This window comes from Saccopteryx bilineata, chromosome 2 (genome assembly GCF_036850765.1).
Source record: "Saccopteryx bilineata isolate mSacBil1 chromosome 2, mSacBil1_pri_phased_curated, whole genome shotgun sequence".
Taxonomy (NCBI): domain Eukaryota; kingdom Metazoa; phylum Chordata; class Mammalia; order Chiroptera; family Emballonuridae; genus Saccopteryx; species Saccopteryx bilineata.
The window spans coordinates 280,690,373-280,707,169 of NC_089491.1; the positions used below are offsets into that span (position 1 = coordinate 280,690,373).

Sequence of the window (16,797 nt, forward strand, 5' to 3'; positions counted from 1 at the left end):
AAATTGTTTTAGTAGGCTATGCTATTCAGGTTATCTGTTCTTGAGTACCCTTTGGTAGTTTGTATCTTAAGGAACTTGTCCTTTTAAGTTGTTGAATTTTGGGCACAGAGTTGTTCACAACGTCCCTGTTGTCTTCTTTATGTCTACAGACTCTGCGGTTGTACCCCTCCTTCTCTTTCCTGTCACCTGTCATTGTGTACCTTTTCCCTGACTACACTGACGTTTCCTAATTTCCTCTTTTCAAAGAAGCAGCATTTGGCATTCTGTTTCATTTATTTCTGCTTTTGTCCTTGTCTTCTTCTTTGGTGAACTTGCTCCTGGGCACTTAAGAAGGTAGCTTAGATTACTGAGGAGACCTTTCTTCTTTTCTAAAACAAACATTTAAAGTTATAAATTTCTCTCTAAACACTGCTTTAAAGGTCTCCCACAAAATCTGATACTTTGATATACTGGGTTTCCATTCTTCCAATTTCCCCCATGATTTCCTCTTCGACCTGTACTGACTTGATTCGCAAAATATCAATTACATAGAAGTACAAGCACTTTTAACGAAGAGCCCAGTTTTGATAATTCTGGCACATATGGACAGGAAAGCAAGCACCAATACTGTGGACGGGGCCTCGGAGAGGTCTCCTTCCAAAGGAGAATTACTCTTTGGGTTCTACCAAAAGTTATACAAAAGTGCTGCATATAAAATAAAAAAAATTACTTTTAAATCCAGAGATTTCTTCTATTATGGATATAAATAACTCTCCCCCCAATTAAGAATGTAAGAAACATATCTTCTATTTTTTTTTTTTGTCTCCTCCCTTTCCTGGGAATCTACTTTGAAATGCTACTCAAAGAAAATGCTCAATACATTATGAAGTGTAGCAACACCACAGAACTGTGGCAGTGACAGTACTGCAGGAGAAGGCAGAGATCAAAAGGCAAACGGGCCATACTTCTGGGTAGCCCGCATGTCCTGGCGAAACTGCTCCCGCTCGCTCAGGAGATCCTGGATCGCGCCCTGTGCATCCCGGTGCTGGCGCTGCAGAACTGCCCTGGAGGTGGTGAGCTCGTCTGCCATGACCCTGCAAGAGATCGAAATCTTCCCTGAGTTCTCTGATGCCAACACAGTGCAAAGACATAGCTCTACGGCGTCGGCAACTGTTGTTCTCAAAAGCTATCTTACATTCTTAAGAGATTTAACATAGTCAAATTCTCAGTTTTTAAATCTTCGCTAGAAAGCATTTAAAATGTTTGTAAGCTGAGAAGTCACTGAAGAGAGTCAATGAAAATACTTACAAAATGACAAAGGAAATGGACTTGCGTTATAGGGACTTTGGGAATGTACCTCAATCTTACTCCAGATTGATCAAATTATGAAAAAAATAACCGAATATTTTAAATACAAAGCAGTTTAGAGGAAAACACAAATGCATTATTTTCCTACCATCCAGTGACCTCTTTGCCCTTATAAAAATATTAAAATTGCCCTGGCCGGTTTGCTCAGTGGTAGAGCGTTGGCCTAGTATGCAGGAGTCCCAGGTTCAATTCCCGGTCAGGGCACACAGGAGAAACGCCCATCTGCTTCTCCACTCCTCCCCCTCTCCTTCCTCTCTGTCTGTCTCTTCCCCTCCTGCAGCCAAGGCTCCATTGGAGCAAAGTTGGCCCGGGCGCTGAGGATGGCTCCATGGCCTCTGCCTCAGATGCTAGAATGGCCCTGGTTGCAACAGAGCAACACCCCAGATGGGCAGAGCATCGCCCCCTGGTGGGCATGCCGGGTGGATCCCGGTGGGGCGCATGCGGGAGTCTGTCGACTGCCTCCCTGTTTCCAACTTCAGAAAAATACAAAAATAAATAAATAAACAATAAAAATATTAAAATAATATAGAAAAGCTTCAATGAAAGGGAAACTAAGTCTTCCCTCCTGTCTGGTGTCCCTACCCTTCTTTCATATGTAACCAAGTTTCTTACACATTTTTCCAGAAAAAACATAATTTTTGTATATTCAACATTAAAGTATGTGTTAAAAATAATTATTTTATTCATAAAAATAGAGATTATTTAATACAAACTTTTCTATACTTGGCTTTTCTCACCTAATAGTTTATCTTGGTGAGTTCTTCATATTAGCACACATAGAGCTATCTCATTCCCTTTTTTTAAAAAAACAGCTTCATGTTTTCTTTTGATTGGATATATCAAAGTTTATTTAACCAGTTCCCCACTGATGGAACTGAAGCAGAGGTTTTTGGTTTTTTTGAATGTTTATTTTATCAATTTTAGAGAGGAAGAGGGAGGAGAAAGAGAGAGAATGACAGGAAAATCGACCTGTTCCTCTATATGCCCTGACCAAGGATTGAACTGGCAACCTCTGTGCTTTGGGACGATGCTCTAACCAACCAAGCCATCCGGCCAAGGCAGAACGGAAGCAAAAGTTTAAGTATATTTACTCAGCTGAATATATTAAAACTAAAATTAAAGTTTTAAATCATAGCAACCACTGAACCTTTGGGGCTTTGTGAGATATCGCCAGGTGACTGCATTTGGATAGACAGTTATGAAGCATACCGTGTACGGAGCACTTGGGTTAGCACAGCGATACCCAGTTGGGTAATGCTCAGACCTTGTTCTCCTGTAAGTCACCGTTGGAAGTGAGGGGTGGGGGGATAAATAGACAAAGAATCACAATCTGAGCAGAGTTCCCCAACTATTAGTGTGCCCATGAGCCTGTGGAGAGTAGTCTCATCCAGTATGCCGTACAAATGTTACCCCTGCCTATTTATGCATGGAGAGAGAAAGGACAAATAATATTTCTTACAGAGTGGCAATGATATCTGAGTTCTCCAGAAAAATAATTAAATTTTTTTGTGATTTTAATATTTATTAAATGTCTGAGTTGACAATTTTGGTTTAGTATTAAATATTGTGGAATGAGTGACTTCTACTAGACTCCTGGAATTTGGAGGACCCTCACAACATCAGGGTACCATTCAGGGAGACTGTGCTTCCAGCCACAGGGGTGAGAGTCCATACCCCAAGTACATGAAGAACTTTAACAACCCGACTCGGAATTTTTCACACCACAGCTGACTTTTTTGCTTATGGGTCAAAAAGCTAATAGATCAAAGACTAGAAAATGAAATACAATTTAAAACAGAAAATACCTGCTTGCGAGGAATTTACTTCGCCATACATCGCACTGTATTGACATTCGTTCTAATTGCTCGGCAAGTTGAGCTGTGTTTTGACCTAGGGCTTCATTTTCTAAAATAAGCTGATTTTTCTCACGTGCTAGACGTTCAAAGTGATACTGAAGATCATCCCCAACAGAGGCCACCAGCAGCTTTTTTAACTCACGATTGACCTAGGAGAGCACGTGACCAAAGTAATATCAGTGACTAGAACGTAGGCAACTGAGCAAAAGAGAAACTGTTTTGTATAATTTGGACCTCTATTAACTTAAAGCAGCGGTCACGACCCACAGGTTGAGAACTGCTGACTTAAAGTATATATCTAAAAGTGATATTAAATATTCAAGTTTTATAATATACATATACTAATCACATTTACCTCTATCTTTTAATATATTTATCTATATTTATTGCCCATGTGGTTATAAACTGAGCCTCTTATAATAAGAGAACAAATCATTATTATAACAATAACAAACTGCTTCTAGTCAACACTTGGAGGGGAAAAATTAGAAAACTAAACAATAAATTTTGTTAAAAATATGACAGAATGTTTTATGTGTTTTTTTTTCTTTTATTCCGCATTTAAAAATACTGTAATTTCTTTGTGCCCTAGGATTTTTACATTTCAGAATTTAAGCAAAAAAGGCAATTCAGGATTCTCTACAAGCACATTGTTTACGTTACTGTTGAACATGCAAAAGTTAAAATACAAATGTCCCATAATCAGTACTGGTTTATGGTGCAGCCACTGCAGAACCCTGTTGCTATTTGTAATAGAATATTCTGTGACAGAAGAAACATTAATAACTAAAGTGGTACTATTTCATTATTTTTCTATATTTTCCAAATGGTTTACAAATACTTTTATAATTAGAAATTAATTGTTAACAATATATTAAAATATATTTGGGTAAAAACCACTAACTATGGTGTCAAAGAGACCCATGAGACACACTATATTCTAACAGGGAAAAAAAACCTGGAGGCTAAGGCAATGTTTACTAAATGTAAAGATCACAGAAACACAAGCAATATAGACTATTTTCCCTTTACAATGACAATACCAATACGATCCCACCATTCTCTCTGTTCCAAGCATTATGTATACATTAGCAAACATACCTGGAATTTATGGATCCTTTACGCAGGTTTTGCTAATGAGTTTTGAAACCTGACTTGGTCAGTCTTAGTCATAAGTTGATACCTGTAACCTCCCTTACAACTTACAAGTGGTCTTGTCCAAAGCGTCACACACATTCTTCCATCTTTCCTGTGGGGCATAAGTTCCCAACATAAACTAGTTCTACTCGAGGCCTCAAAAGAGAACGTGAACTTGAAGTGGAAGCATTTTAGAGAGGTGACAAGCTACGGTGAGTGACAGGTAGGAGACAGAGCCGTATAACTTGCCAGCTTGGAAGGGCTGCATGTGAAGTGCAGCGCCCAAAGCCATCAAGGTGTTCTTACCTCCGTCTGCACTCGGAGCTGGTTTGAAAGGCCTTCCTTGTCCTGCAGTAACCTCCGTTCCGAGCTCCTGAGCCTCTCCATCATGGTCTTCACCTCCGACAGCTCCTTCCTAGGCTCTGCAGCTCCGTCTGATGGACAGAGGAGCTCTCCTTTCTGATGTCCCAGAGGCTTCACCTTGGCATTTTTCTTGGGGAGAACGTGGGTGATAGCAGCTTTGGGGACTAAGATTCTTACAGCTTCAACCTCCACTGCTCTCTCAGTCAGGATCTTCCCCAGCTGAAGAACTCCCGGGCTCTCTGAGGCAACTACTTTCTTCCGTGGACTCTGAAGGACGTGAGCCTTTAAGGGTCGGACCCCAGAGGCGACTTCGACAGATTTGGGTGGCTCCTCAGTTTCCATTCCATCTCCAGCCCCTCGGATCGGGGCTGCAGTCAGGGCGACTAAAAAAGGGAAAACAAAACATAAACTTCTTACTGAAAAAAAGTACTAGGTATATGCCGACATGCCTTACCCCACATTCAGAATTACTGGTGTTCAAAAGAATGGCAAAACTCAGAGTAAAAAGTAATTTTTAAAACAATTATGTAAAAAAATAAAAGGATGAATAATGTCCTCCAGGCTCAAGCTTCCCTTAAGTAAACGGGCTCTTTCTTAGTAGGAAATGCAGGAGAGCTGGAATCAGGGTATTTGGTTCTGACTTCTACTTCCTGGAATGACCCAGGTAAATAATTTAATACTCCATGAACTTCAGGTTCCTAACCTGGAAAAATGGAGATGGTGACAATTGTGCTACAGGGTTGTGGCGAGAAAGAATTCAGTATACTCAAGAGCCTGGCACACCATAGACACTCAATAATGTCAGTTAACTATAAAAAAAATAAGTAACAGCTACCTAGATGCATATTTGAAGCCATCTTCTTAAAGATAGATTTGTCTGTGTGTTTTTTTTAACTCTTGGCAACGAATGCTTTGTGCAAACTGTTTAGTCCTCTCTCACAGGCTGCTGGTCAGGCCCTGGCTCCTGCTATGTCTTCCTCTCTTCAGTGGCTTCTCTTGCCTCTCACCAGTTCTGTTATCCCTACAAAGTCAGTTTCAAGTCCACTCTGTGCATTAAATCTGCCCAATTGTTCTGGCCCACTCTCTGAAGAATACCTGTAGTACTTGCAGTCTCAAACATTCAGTTTGAAACTTAATCATGCACACCAAAGTTATTTTAAGGATTTTGTACATGCTAATCTCACTTTCCCAGTAAGTCTGACATTAAGAACAGGCATTAGGCCCTGCACAAATGGAAGGAACAAGGTATTAATAGAAATGATAGGAACCATGGGACCAGCCAGACCTGGCTTTGAATTCTATTTCCACTGTTACCACCTGGACAAAATCCTACAATGACCTCAGCTTCAGTGTTAACTTCCATGAAATGAAGTTAATAATATCTACATCTAGGTAGTAAATTTGAATAGTAAATGAAAAAATATTAAGTAACAGATAATTAACACTTACAAAAGACTTACCATGTGCCAAATACTATTTTAAATACTTTATATGTCCTCAATCTTTACAACAACCCAGTAAAGTAGGTGTGATTAGCTCTATTTTATATATGAGAAAAATGAGGCACAAAGAGGTCCAGGGACTTGCCCATGGTCACATCACACAGCTCGTAAGTCGAAGAGGCAGAAGTGAATGCTAAGCAGTTTGTTCATCAAGAAGACTGGGGCCTTACCCACTGCATATATTGCCTCTTCAAGTGTCCTGAGGTTCAAGTTCAGGTCTACAGTGTCTGGCACACAAGTAAATAGCAGGTACTCAATAAATGGTAGCTCCCATCTCTTTCCTCCATAAAGCTTAGTACAAGCTGCATACCTTTTACCAAGCTAATTTGCTCAAGTGAAATAAATGATCTTCCCTCGTGTAAGCCGAGCCTGGTTACCTAGCTTTACTTCAGACAACGTCTGGAAGGCAGGTCTGCTCCCCAGTACACTCCCATTGCTCCAGTCAAATAACAGAAGTATCTGTTTCTTTTCTGCCCACTTTGTCTTATCTCCAATGGACTAGTGTAAGACAAGTTTCACTGAGTCACTTTTCTCCAAGAGAGGGTTAAGCTCACTGACTGGCTCAAGGCAGGTTAGAACGTGGAAAGAATGAAATGCACTAGACCAGGAAATGTTGCAGACACCGGCAAGGTAGCTGAGATGACACTAACCCACACGCAGTCCCGGAATCAGGGCAGCAGCAACAGCCCTTTGAGCTGCACGTTAGATTTCTTGCCATTTGACAAGTCTAGCATCATTTGAGAAACGGAAGCCAAAGCCTACAAATAGTAATGATAAACTTTTATTTAACTTACTATGTGCAAGGGATTTATCTAAGTCCTTCAGATGCACTACATCGGCCCTGGCCGGTTGGCTCAGTGGTAGAGTGTCAACCTGGCGTGCAGAAGTCCCGGGTTCGATTCCTGGCCAGGGCACACAAGAGAAGTGCCCATCTGTTTCCCCACCCTTCCCCCTCTCCTTCCTCTCTGTCTCTCTCTTCCCCTCCTGCAGCCAAGGCTCCATTGGAGCAAAGATAGCCCGGGCGCTGAGGATGGCTCCATGGCCTCTGCCTCAGATGCTAGAATGGCCCTGGTTGCAACAGAGCAACACCCCAGATGGGCAGAGCATCGCCCCCTGGTGGGCATGCCGGGTGGATCCCGGTGGGGCGCATGCGGGAGTCTGTCTGACTGCCTCCCTGTTTCCAACTTCAGAAAAATACAAAAATAAATAAATAAACAATAAAAATATTAAAATAATATAGAAAAGCTTCAATGAAAGAGAAACTAAGTCTTCCCTCCTGTCTGGTGTCCCTACCCTTCTTTCATATGTAACCAAGTTTCTTACACATTTTTCCAGAAAAAACATAATTTTTGTATATTCAACATTAAAGTATGTGTTAAAAATAATTATTTTATTCATAAAAATAGAGATTATTTAATACAAACTTTCTATACTTGGCTTTTCTCACCTAATAGTTTATCTTGGTGAGTTCTTCATATTAGCATACATAGAGCTATCTCATTCCCTTTTTTTTAAAAAACAGCTTCATGTTTTCTTTTGATTGGATATATCAAAGTTTATTTAACCAGTTCCCCACTGATGGAACTGAAGCAGAGGTTTTTGGTTTTTTTGAATGTTTATTTTATCAATTTTAGAGAGGAAGAGGGAGGAGAAAGAGAGAGAATGACAGGAAAATCGACCTGTTCCTCTATATGCCCTGACCAAGGATTGAACTGGCAACCTCTGTGCTTTGGGACGATGCTCTAACCAACCAAGCCATCCGGCCAAGGCAGAACGGAAGCAAAAGTTTAAGTATATTTACTCAGCTGAATATATTAAAACTAAAATTAAAGTGTTTTTTTTGTTTTGTTTTGTTTTGTTTTATTTTTCTGAAGCTAGAAACCGGGAGAGACAGCCAGCCAGACTCCCGCATGCGCCCAACCGGGTCCACCCGGCACGCCCACCAGGGGGTGATGCTCTGCCCCTCCGGGGCGTCGCTCTGCGGCGACCAGAGCCACTCTAGCGCCTGGGGCAGAGGCCAAGGAGCCATCCCCAGCGCCCGGGCCCTCTTTGCTCCAATGGAGCCTTGGCTGTGGGAGGGGAAGAGAGAGACAGAGAGGAAGGAGAGGGGGAGGGGTAGAGAAGCAGATGGGCGCTTCTCCTGTGTGCCCTGGCCAGGAATCGAACCTGGGACTTCCACACGCCAGGCCGACGCTCTACCACTGAGCCAACCGGCCAGGGTCTTAAAATTAAAGTTTTAAATCATAGCAACCACTAAATCCCTTAAAATAAAAACAGTTCCAGGCCCTGGCCGGGCCTTAAAATTAAAGTTTTAAATCATAGCAACCACTAAATCCCTTGAAATAAAAACAGTTCCAGGTCCTGGCCGGTTGGCTCAGTGGTAGAGCGTCGGCCTGGCATGCGGAAGTCCCGGGTTCAATTCCCGGCCAGGGCACACAGAAGAAGTGCCTATCTGCTTCTCCACCCCTCCCCCTCTCCTTCCTCTCTGTCTCTCTCTTCCCCTCCCGCAGCCGAGGTTCCATTGGAGCAAAAGATGGCCCGGGCGCTGGGGATGGCTCCTTGGCCTCTGCCCCAGGCACTAGAGTGGCTCTGGTTGCGACAGAGCGATGCCCCGGATGGGCAGAACATCGCCCCCTGGTGGGCGTGCCGGGTGGATCCCGGTGGGGCGCATACGGGAGTCTGTCTGACTGCCTCCCTGTTTCCAGCTTCAGAAAAATACAAAAATAAATAAATAAATAAATAAATAAATAAAAATAATTCCAAAAAGCACAGCCTGGGAACCTTTGGGGCTTTGTGAGATATTGCCAGGTGACTACATTTGGATAGACAGTTATGAAGCATACCATGTACGGAGCACTTGGGTTAGCAGAGATACCCAGTTGGGTAATGCCCAGACCTTGTTCGCCTGTAAGTCACCATTGGAAGGGAAGGGTGGGGGGATAAATAGACAAGGAATCACAATCTGAGCAGAGTTCCCCAACTATTAGTGTGCCCATGAGCCTGTGGAGAGTAGTCTCATCCAGTAAGTGCCCATCTTACTGGATCCTGGTCGGGCATATGCGGGAGTCTGTCTGACTGCCTCCCTGTTTCCAGCTTCAGAAAAATAAAAAAAGTAACCCCAAAACAAAACAAAAAAAACCAGATGCATTACATCATTTAATGTGTACACCTGTCTCATGAGTTAAGCATATCCATTCTGTAGACAGAAACAGGGGCTTTGATAGGTTAAGTAGCGTGTTCAAATCATCTGTGACAGACTGTGAGTTGAATCCAAATCTTGACTGCAGAGTAAGCTGATGACTGGCCCAGGAGGTCTTCCACAAACCAGAACTATTGCCTTATGAACCTGAACTTAGTCTCTGCTAACACCCCTACCTGCCAGGCCACAGAGGCCCACAGAGTTTATATAACAGTACTAATTTTAAAAGACATGCAGATCTGATCTGCATCAAACCCATGAATGGCCTCCCATCTCTCTCAGAACAGACCAATGTCCTTACAATGCCTGCCTGGCCCTGAGAGACTGGGTCCCTCCCTGTCTTCTGGGTCTCCACTTCTGCCATTCACCCCTCAAACTCTGTGCTCTAGCTTGACTTGTTTTCTTTTGGGGTCTCCATAGCAGCAGAAGCCTTCCTTTCTCTGCTTGGAATATTCTCCCTAACGCTCTCTCCCCTGTAGTGAGTTCCTACACATCCTTCAAATCTCAGTTCAACCCTTCTTCCTAAGGAACTCTGTCTAATGCCAATTTAATTGTCATCGAGACATTCTGGTATTTAAGAAGTAAAGTACAATCATGAATTAACAACATATTTAAAACAAACAAACAGCCTGACCTGTGGTGGCGCAGTGGATAAAACGTCGACCTGGAAATGCTGAGGTCGCCGGTTCGGAACCCTGGGCTTGCCTGGTCAAGGCACACATGGGAGTTGATGCTTCCAGCTCCTCCCCACCTTCTCTCTCTGTCTCTCTCTCCTCTCTTTCTGTCTCTCTCTCTCTCTCTCCTCTCTCTCTCCCTCTCTGTCTCTCTCTCTCCCTTTCTCTCTCTTCTCTAAAGTAAATTTAAAAAAATTTAAAACAAACAAACAAATTAGAGCTCTACCATTAGGGCCCACTGATGCTGAAGAAATAATAAGACATGCTCTGTCACGGTTAAATAGGATTTCTAGGCAAGTTATAACACTTTTGAATTGGAATTTTAGGTAACGGAGATTCAAGAACAAATCACAGAATGGCTAATGCTAAATTTAAAAGACCAAGAAACAAAAATGAGTGCTGAACAGAAATCTCTCTTCAAATAACACATGTTAACATTCCAATGCAGAAATTCAATCAACTTGGTTCAACCGCAGTTTACTCTTAGCTGTATTTAAACTGTCCTAGTTACTCAAGCATTCACGAATGCCCAGGTTGTACAGTGTGTCACGTGGTGGCAGCTCCCGCTCTGTAACAGCCATGGTTCTAGCTCACAGGTGCGTGCAAGCATGCAGATGGGGGTCATACCTTTACATTTTCTCACCTGGTAGCTGACCTTCATAATTCTAGTTTTCCTGTGACATACATGGAAACCTTTATTACACTTGCGCTAGGCACAATCCAGGACACATTCATGAGCAATGACCTTTACTCAAGTGGGCGGCCCACGAGGTGTAGAACCAGCTCCACAATTATGAGCAATCCTTACATGGAGCAAAACATCAACCCCTGTTCTTCTCCACTCTTTGGAGGGAACCAACAAAACAATTCTTCAGTTATTCACCAACAGCTCTTCCATCTGTGGTCATTTATCAAAGATTGGATCATATCTAATGTTTCTGGCTCATTCTTATTGCCTTCCCCAAGGACAGTGAAATGCAGGGAAAAAACAAATGATATTCTACAGTGGCGGTTGGCAAACCTTTTCTATAAAGGGCTAGGTAAATATTTTAGGCTGCATGGTCCATGAGACAAAATTGAGCGTATTATGTAGGTACCGTATTTTTCACTCCATAAGGCGCACATGACCATAGGACACATCTAGGGTTTTAAGGAGGAAAATAAGAAAAAAAATATTCTGAACCAAATAGTGTGTTAAAAATTTAATAAAATAGCGTATTTTTCGCTCCATAAGACGCACCCCCCCCAAAAGTGGGGGGGAAAATGCCTGTCTTATGGAGCAAAAAATACGGTATTTATAAACAAAGAAAATAAACCCCAAAACTTTAATGATGAAATTCAAACTATGACAATTGAGTGACAATTTATTTTTGTTTGTTTGTTTTTATAATATAGGTCTACTAATAAGAAGAATAAAACTTTTATTTGGGAATAACACTTGGCTTAAGTGAATTCAAAGTTAGTACTTACTCCCTATTATCAAACTGATTGAAAATGTTCTCAGGAGGCCTGAGGGCCCTAATTTTCCAACCCCTGCTTTAGAATATTGAGGCAAAAAATAATGTGATTTTATAGCTGGTTATTAAACATTTGTTTTTTCATAAAAGTGTAACTCTATGAAGACATATAGCCTACGGCAGCATGATGACGAGGTAGCAAGAACACTTGACTGAGTCAAGATAACTCAAGGCCCTACTGCCACAGACTGTGTGACCTTGAGCAAATCCCTTACCTCACTCTCCTCATCTCTCAGTGCTTTCAGACTGATGCAGACACCAGTGTCTCTAAATTCTGTTTCTCTAGCAGACTAGAGAGCCGCGAGCTCCTCAGGCAGGGGCTGCCTCCTAGTCTTGGTGTCATCAGCTTACCGGAATGGTGCATGGTACAGAAAGGATGGATTGGCACTTCTGAAAGTTCACCTATGTTAACACACTCCCTAGGGCCCTGGTTGGCAAACTGCAGTTCACGAGCCACATGCGGCTCTTTGGCCCCTTGAGTGTGGCTCTTCCACAAAATACCACATGCGGGCACTACCTCGACAAGGAATGTACCTACCTATATAGTTTAAGTTTAAAAAATTTGGCTCTCAAAAGAAATTTCAATCATTGTACTGTTGATATTTGGCTCTGTTGACTAATGAGTTTGCTGACCACTGCAGGGGATTTTACTTTAACATCCAATAACTCACTCATTTAAACAAGTTTCCCATCTCACATTGACAGGCACAACCTCCAGAACTCACTCCACCTGAAAATGTGAATCTGGAGGAGTTCCCTTTGGAACATGTTAAGACTATTGCCGATGTCTAAGTGAGATGGGCAGCAGGATTTAGGCTACAAGGGTCTGAATCACAAGGGAAGAGATTGGAGCTAAAGAAATATTTGTAAATCATTCTTATAGATAATGACTAAACCCTTGAGAGTAGAAGACAAATTGGGATGAAAAAATATTTAAGAAGTAAAGCAAAAGAGGATGAAAAAGAAATAGCAAACAGGGCTAGAGCAGCAACATCCAATAGAACTTTCTGCAATGATGGCAGTGCCTCATAGCTACACTTTCTGATACAACAGCCACCAGCCACATGTGGCTACTGAAGACCTGCAATGAAGCTAGCATGACTGAAAAACTAAATATACGGTCTACCGGAAAGTTCTGTCCATTTTGGAATAAAACAAAATACAAATTTTTCTTACCGTCAATAAACTTTATTAAATAATATAATTGCCATTATTATTGATTTCTTGCCAGCGTGAGGGCAATTTGTATATCCCACTTTTGAAAGTGTTTTATCTTTTGATGCGAAAAATTGAACCAGTGCTTGTTTGACATCTTCTTCATTTTTGAATTTTTTGCCTTTCAAAAAATTTTGTAAGGACAAAAACAAGTGAAAGTCGGAGGGTGCTAAGTCCGGGGAATATGGTGGATGCGACAGAATTTCCGGCCTAATTCTGCAATTTTTTGATGAGTCCCCAAAGCAGCACGTGGCCTGGCATTATCATGATGCAGTATGATGTTCTTCCTATTGAACATTGCCGGCCTCTTTTCTTGGACTGCTGTCTTTAAATTATCCAGTTGCTGACAATACTTTTCCGAATTGAGCTTTTCGTTCGGTTTTAAAAGCTCATAATGTATTGGTCCTCGAATGTCCCACCATATACACAACACTCTTTTATTCAGAGTCAAATTTGATTTAGAGGTGGAAGGGCTAGGTTTTCCGGGTTCACAATATGCCCTTTTCCTTACGATGTTTTCGTAGGTAATCCACTTTTTATCCCCAGTTATCATCCGGTTCAAGAAGGGCTCAATTTTGTTCCGAGCAAGCAGAGATGTGCATATGACGACTCGATCATCCAAATTCTTCTGACTTAATTCATGTGGCACTCATCTTGAATATTTCCACACCAATCCTATCTTCCGAATATGGTCCGAAATGGTTTGCTGAGCTGAATTAAGCCTTTCTGCGATCTCCGATGTTGTCAGAAAAGGATCTTGCTCCAACATGGTCTTAACAACATCATCATCGATCAAAGATGGTCGCCCAGAATGTGGCTTATCAGAAAGGTTGAAATCACCTGTTCGAATTTTTCAAACCATCTTCTGCATGTCCTGTCAGAAACTGTATCTTCACCAAACACTTTCAATAAATTTCTACATGCTTCTGTAGCATTACTTCCTTGTTGAAATTCGTAAAAATTACAGGGGCGTAAATAAACTTTATCAGTAGCCATGGGTACATTATTGTTTCACACATAAGACTAACGTGAATCAACTTTGTTTAAGTTAATTTGCTACGTCAGTATGTATACATTAAGTGATAAAAATAGAGAGGCACACATGCGCCAAATAAACATGTGCTTACGTGTCGAAACTTGTTGTGATAGAAACGGACAGAACTTCCGGGAGACCTGATATTTGTTTTAAAAATAATTTATTTTTTTATTTTTTTATTTTTTTTTCCATTTTTCTGAAGCTGGAAACAGGGAGAGACAGTCAGACAGACTCCCGCATGCGCCCGACCGGGATCCACCCGGCACGCCCACCAGGGGCGACGCTCTGCCCACCAGGGGGCGATGCTCTGCCCATCCTGGGCGTCGCCATGTTGCGACCAGAGCCACTCTAGCGCCTGGGGCAGAGGCCACAGAGCCATCCCCAGCGCCCGGGCCATCTTTGCTCCAATGGAGCCTTGGCTGCGGGAGGGGACGAGAGAGACAGAGAGGAAAGCGCGGCGGAGGGGTGGAGAAGCAAATGGGCGCTTCTCCTGTGTGCCCTGGCCGGGAATCGAACCCGGGTCCTCCGCACGCTAGGCCGACGCTTTACCGCTGAGCCAACCGGCCAGGGCTTTAAAAATAATTTAAATTCAAAAAGCCACGTGATGTCAGTGCATTGGACAGTGAAAAGTTACAGAGAAGGCTGAAAATAAGAGTGATATCATGGAAGTCAAGAATAGAAAGTATTTTAAATTGTGGGAATGATAAACAGTATTAAAAGTTATAGAGAGAACAAACAAGGCAGGACTAAAAGTGACTATTGTCGTTAGCAAGTGTTACTATTTGAATTGTTTCTCCCCAAGTATTCTTATGTGGAAGTCCTACCTCTCCATATCTCAGAATGGAATTAGTTAAGATGAGATCACACTGAAGTAGAGTGGGCCCCTAATCCAATATGGCTGATGTCCTTCTACAAAGCAAAAATGTGGACACAGGGACACACACAGGGAAAATGCCATGTAAACATCAATGAAAATATTAGGGTGGTCAAGCCAAAGAATACCAAAAATTGCCAGCAAACCACCAGAACTAGAGGAGAGGCTTGGATCAGATCCTTCCTTGGTGCCCTTGGAGGAAGCATGGCCCTCACCAAGTCTTTGGTCTTGAACTGCTAGTCTCCAGAACTGTGAGACAACAAATTCTATTGTTTATGCCACCAGTTTCTGGTACTTTGTTATAGCATCCCTAGCAAACTGATGCAACAATAAAGAGGTCTTTTATACCTTAATCGTCTGTCCAGCTTCTTGTTTAACCTTCTAATGGACAGAGGACATGGGTGTAAAACTTTGCTCCTAAAAACTTTGCTCCTACACTAAATGTTGAATGGTTATTGTCACCTAATAAATACTACCGGAGGACGTTAATATTCAGTTGTCTATCTGAGGAATGAAATGTAAACACAACATTACAAAACACACATGAAGAGATCTGAAACCTAGATCACTCCCCAGAGCCTTACCTGCCTGGCTCAAACATTCCTTCATCCTATTGTCATACATGTCATGTGTTGAAAACAATTATCATCAAAAGAAGAAGACTTACCTTTAGTTTCTAAATTCTCAAGAGTAGTCATTTTTCTTATCAATGAAAATCCACCCCAAGACTTCTACAGAAAAACCTAAAAATGGATAAAATGAATAAATTAAGACAATATGGCATAAACATTTTCACCAAGTCCCTGTAACTTAAATATGATATTCTCCTTGCTTCTGTAGTTAATAACATGCGTTTAGAAAGGGACGGTCTCTCACATCCATTTTTCACAGGTGATATTGTTAAGGCTATCAAATGTCTCAAAAAAAAAAAAAATTAGGGGTGGTATTTTTGCTTTACTGTCCTAACCAGTAATGGCACTGAAGCTATTGAAGGCTCTTGCATCATTGATATGACAACAGGAATTTTAGAGTAATTAGAGTAAATTACTTTCTCAGGAGACACTGTTGACACTAATTTGTTCACTGTGCATATCACAGAGGAGCTTCTGTTTAGATGTTTGACAAACAATAAAGACCTCCATAATTCAAGTTGCACTTTCTCGGCAATAAATTAAAATGGGATAGTACATGCTTTCAGAAATGTATGCATGGCCCGGTAGTAAAGGCTGAGTCACCGGAGAACACGAGAAGAAAGGTGATACTAATGCAATATTAACATGTTATGAAGAGTACAGTAGACGACAACCGGTTTCACCAGCAGCGATCACTCTGAGTACTCGCTGTAACTCGGCACCGGGTCGTCCAGGACTACCTTCCTCAACAGTCACAACGTCCTCCCCCCGCCCCCATCTTCTGTTGCCCTGGTAACAGGTCTCTAAAGTCCCTTCCGATGGAGCAATGAGCCCTGAAAGCGCGTTGGCGAAGGTGCAGAACGGAATGGACAAGCACCGTGGGTGTCGGTGGGCAAACACCGCGTGACGGGGTGGGCGGCGGTGGGTGTGGGTGTGGGTGGGGTGAGCGGGTAACAGGCGGCAGGGGAGGAAGGGACACGCCTGTCCACTTCGGCCGTCCCGGGAAGTCCCAGCCGAAGTTCCGAACCCTCGGAACCAGCCCGAGAGAGATGCCAAGGCTTGGACACCCTCCGCCACTGTCAACAAACATCCTGTCGGTTGTTCACCAGCCCGTCCTAGGACTTACCGCCGAGATTCTCACGGCTCCCTATTTCAGGGCGCTTCCCTTTCCACCTTCTCCGGCTGGAAACCGCCGGTTACCTTGTCCGCCCTGTCCCCTTCCATTCCGAGCCGCCCCGCCCCACCCCGCCCCGGACTTCCTGACGTCAGCGTCCAGCTCCCCACGCATCGCTTCCGCTGACCTACTCAGGGTTTCGTTTCCGGAACACGTTTCCCAAAGAAAAGGGTCAACGCACTCGGTAGCGAGTTCCCACTCAAAGGAACACAGACACTACAGTGTGAGGCTCCAGTGACTGAAAACTGGACAGACACCTATTTAAAAATAA

The 16,797-nt window shown here is 42.6% G+C and overlaps 2 protein-coding genes across 3 annotated transcripts in view; one reads left to right on the plus strand and one right to left on the minus strand.

The window, feature by feature from the left end:
* Window positions 1-2,427, plus strand: part of CCDC181 (coiled-coil domain containing 181) — a 26,417-nt gene extending 23,990 nt beyond the window's left edge. Inside the window, exon 7 of one of the 2 annotated variants that reach the window (XM_066261085.1) lies at window positions 2,272-2,425. In XM_066261085.1, coding sequence (XP_066117182.1) covers window positions 2,272-2,337 — 66 coding nt within the window. In that variant the 3' untranslated portion in view covers window positions 2,338-2,425. Of the gene's footprint in view, window positions 1-2,271 lie in introns of both variants that reach the window. The other variant, XM_066261082.1, reaches the window with a different exon arrangement.
* The window catches only part of BLZF1 (basic leucine zipper nuclear factor 1), a 21,244-nt gene extending 4,636 nt beyond the window's left edge, over window positions 1-16,608 (minus strand). Inside the window, exons 1-5 of the mRNA XM_066261086.1 lie at window positions 16,479-16,608; window positions 15,388-15,463; window positions 4,647-5,086; window positions 3,153-3,352; window positions 945-1,073 (exon numbers count right to left, since the gene is read on the minus strand). Coding sequence (XP_066117183.1) covers window positions 945-1,073; window positions 3,153-3,352; window positions 4,647-5,086; window positions 15,388-15,418 — 800 coding nt within the window. The 5' untranslated portion in view covers window positions 15,419-15,463; window positions 16,479-16,608. The remainder of the gene's footprint in view (window positions 1-944; window positions 1,074-3,152; window positions 3,353-4,646; window positions 5,087-15,387; window positions 15,464-16,478) is intronic.
* Between the last annotated feature and the right edge of the window lie 189 nt (window positions 16,609-16,797).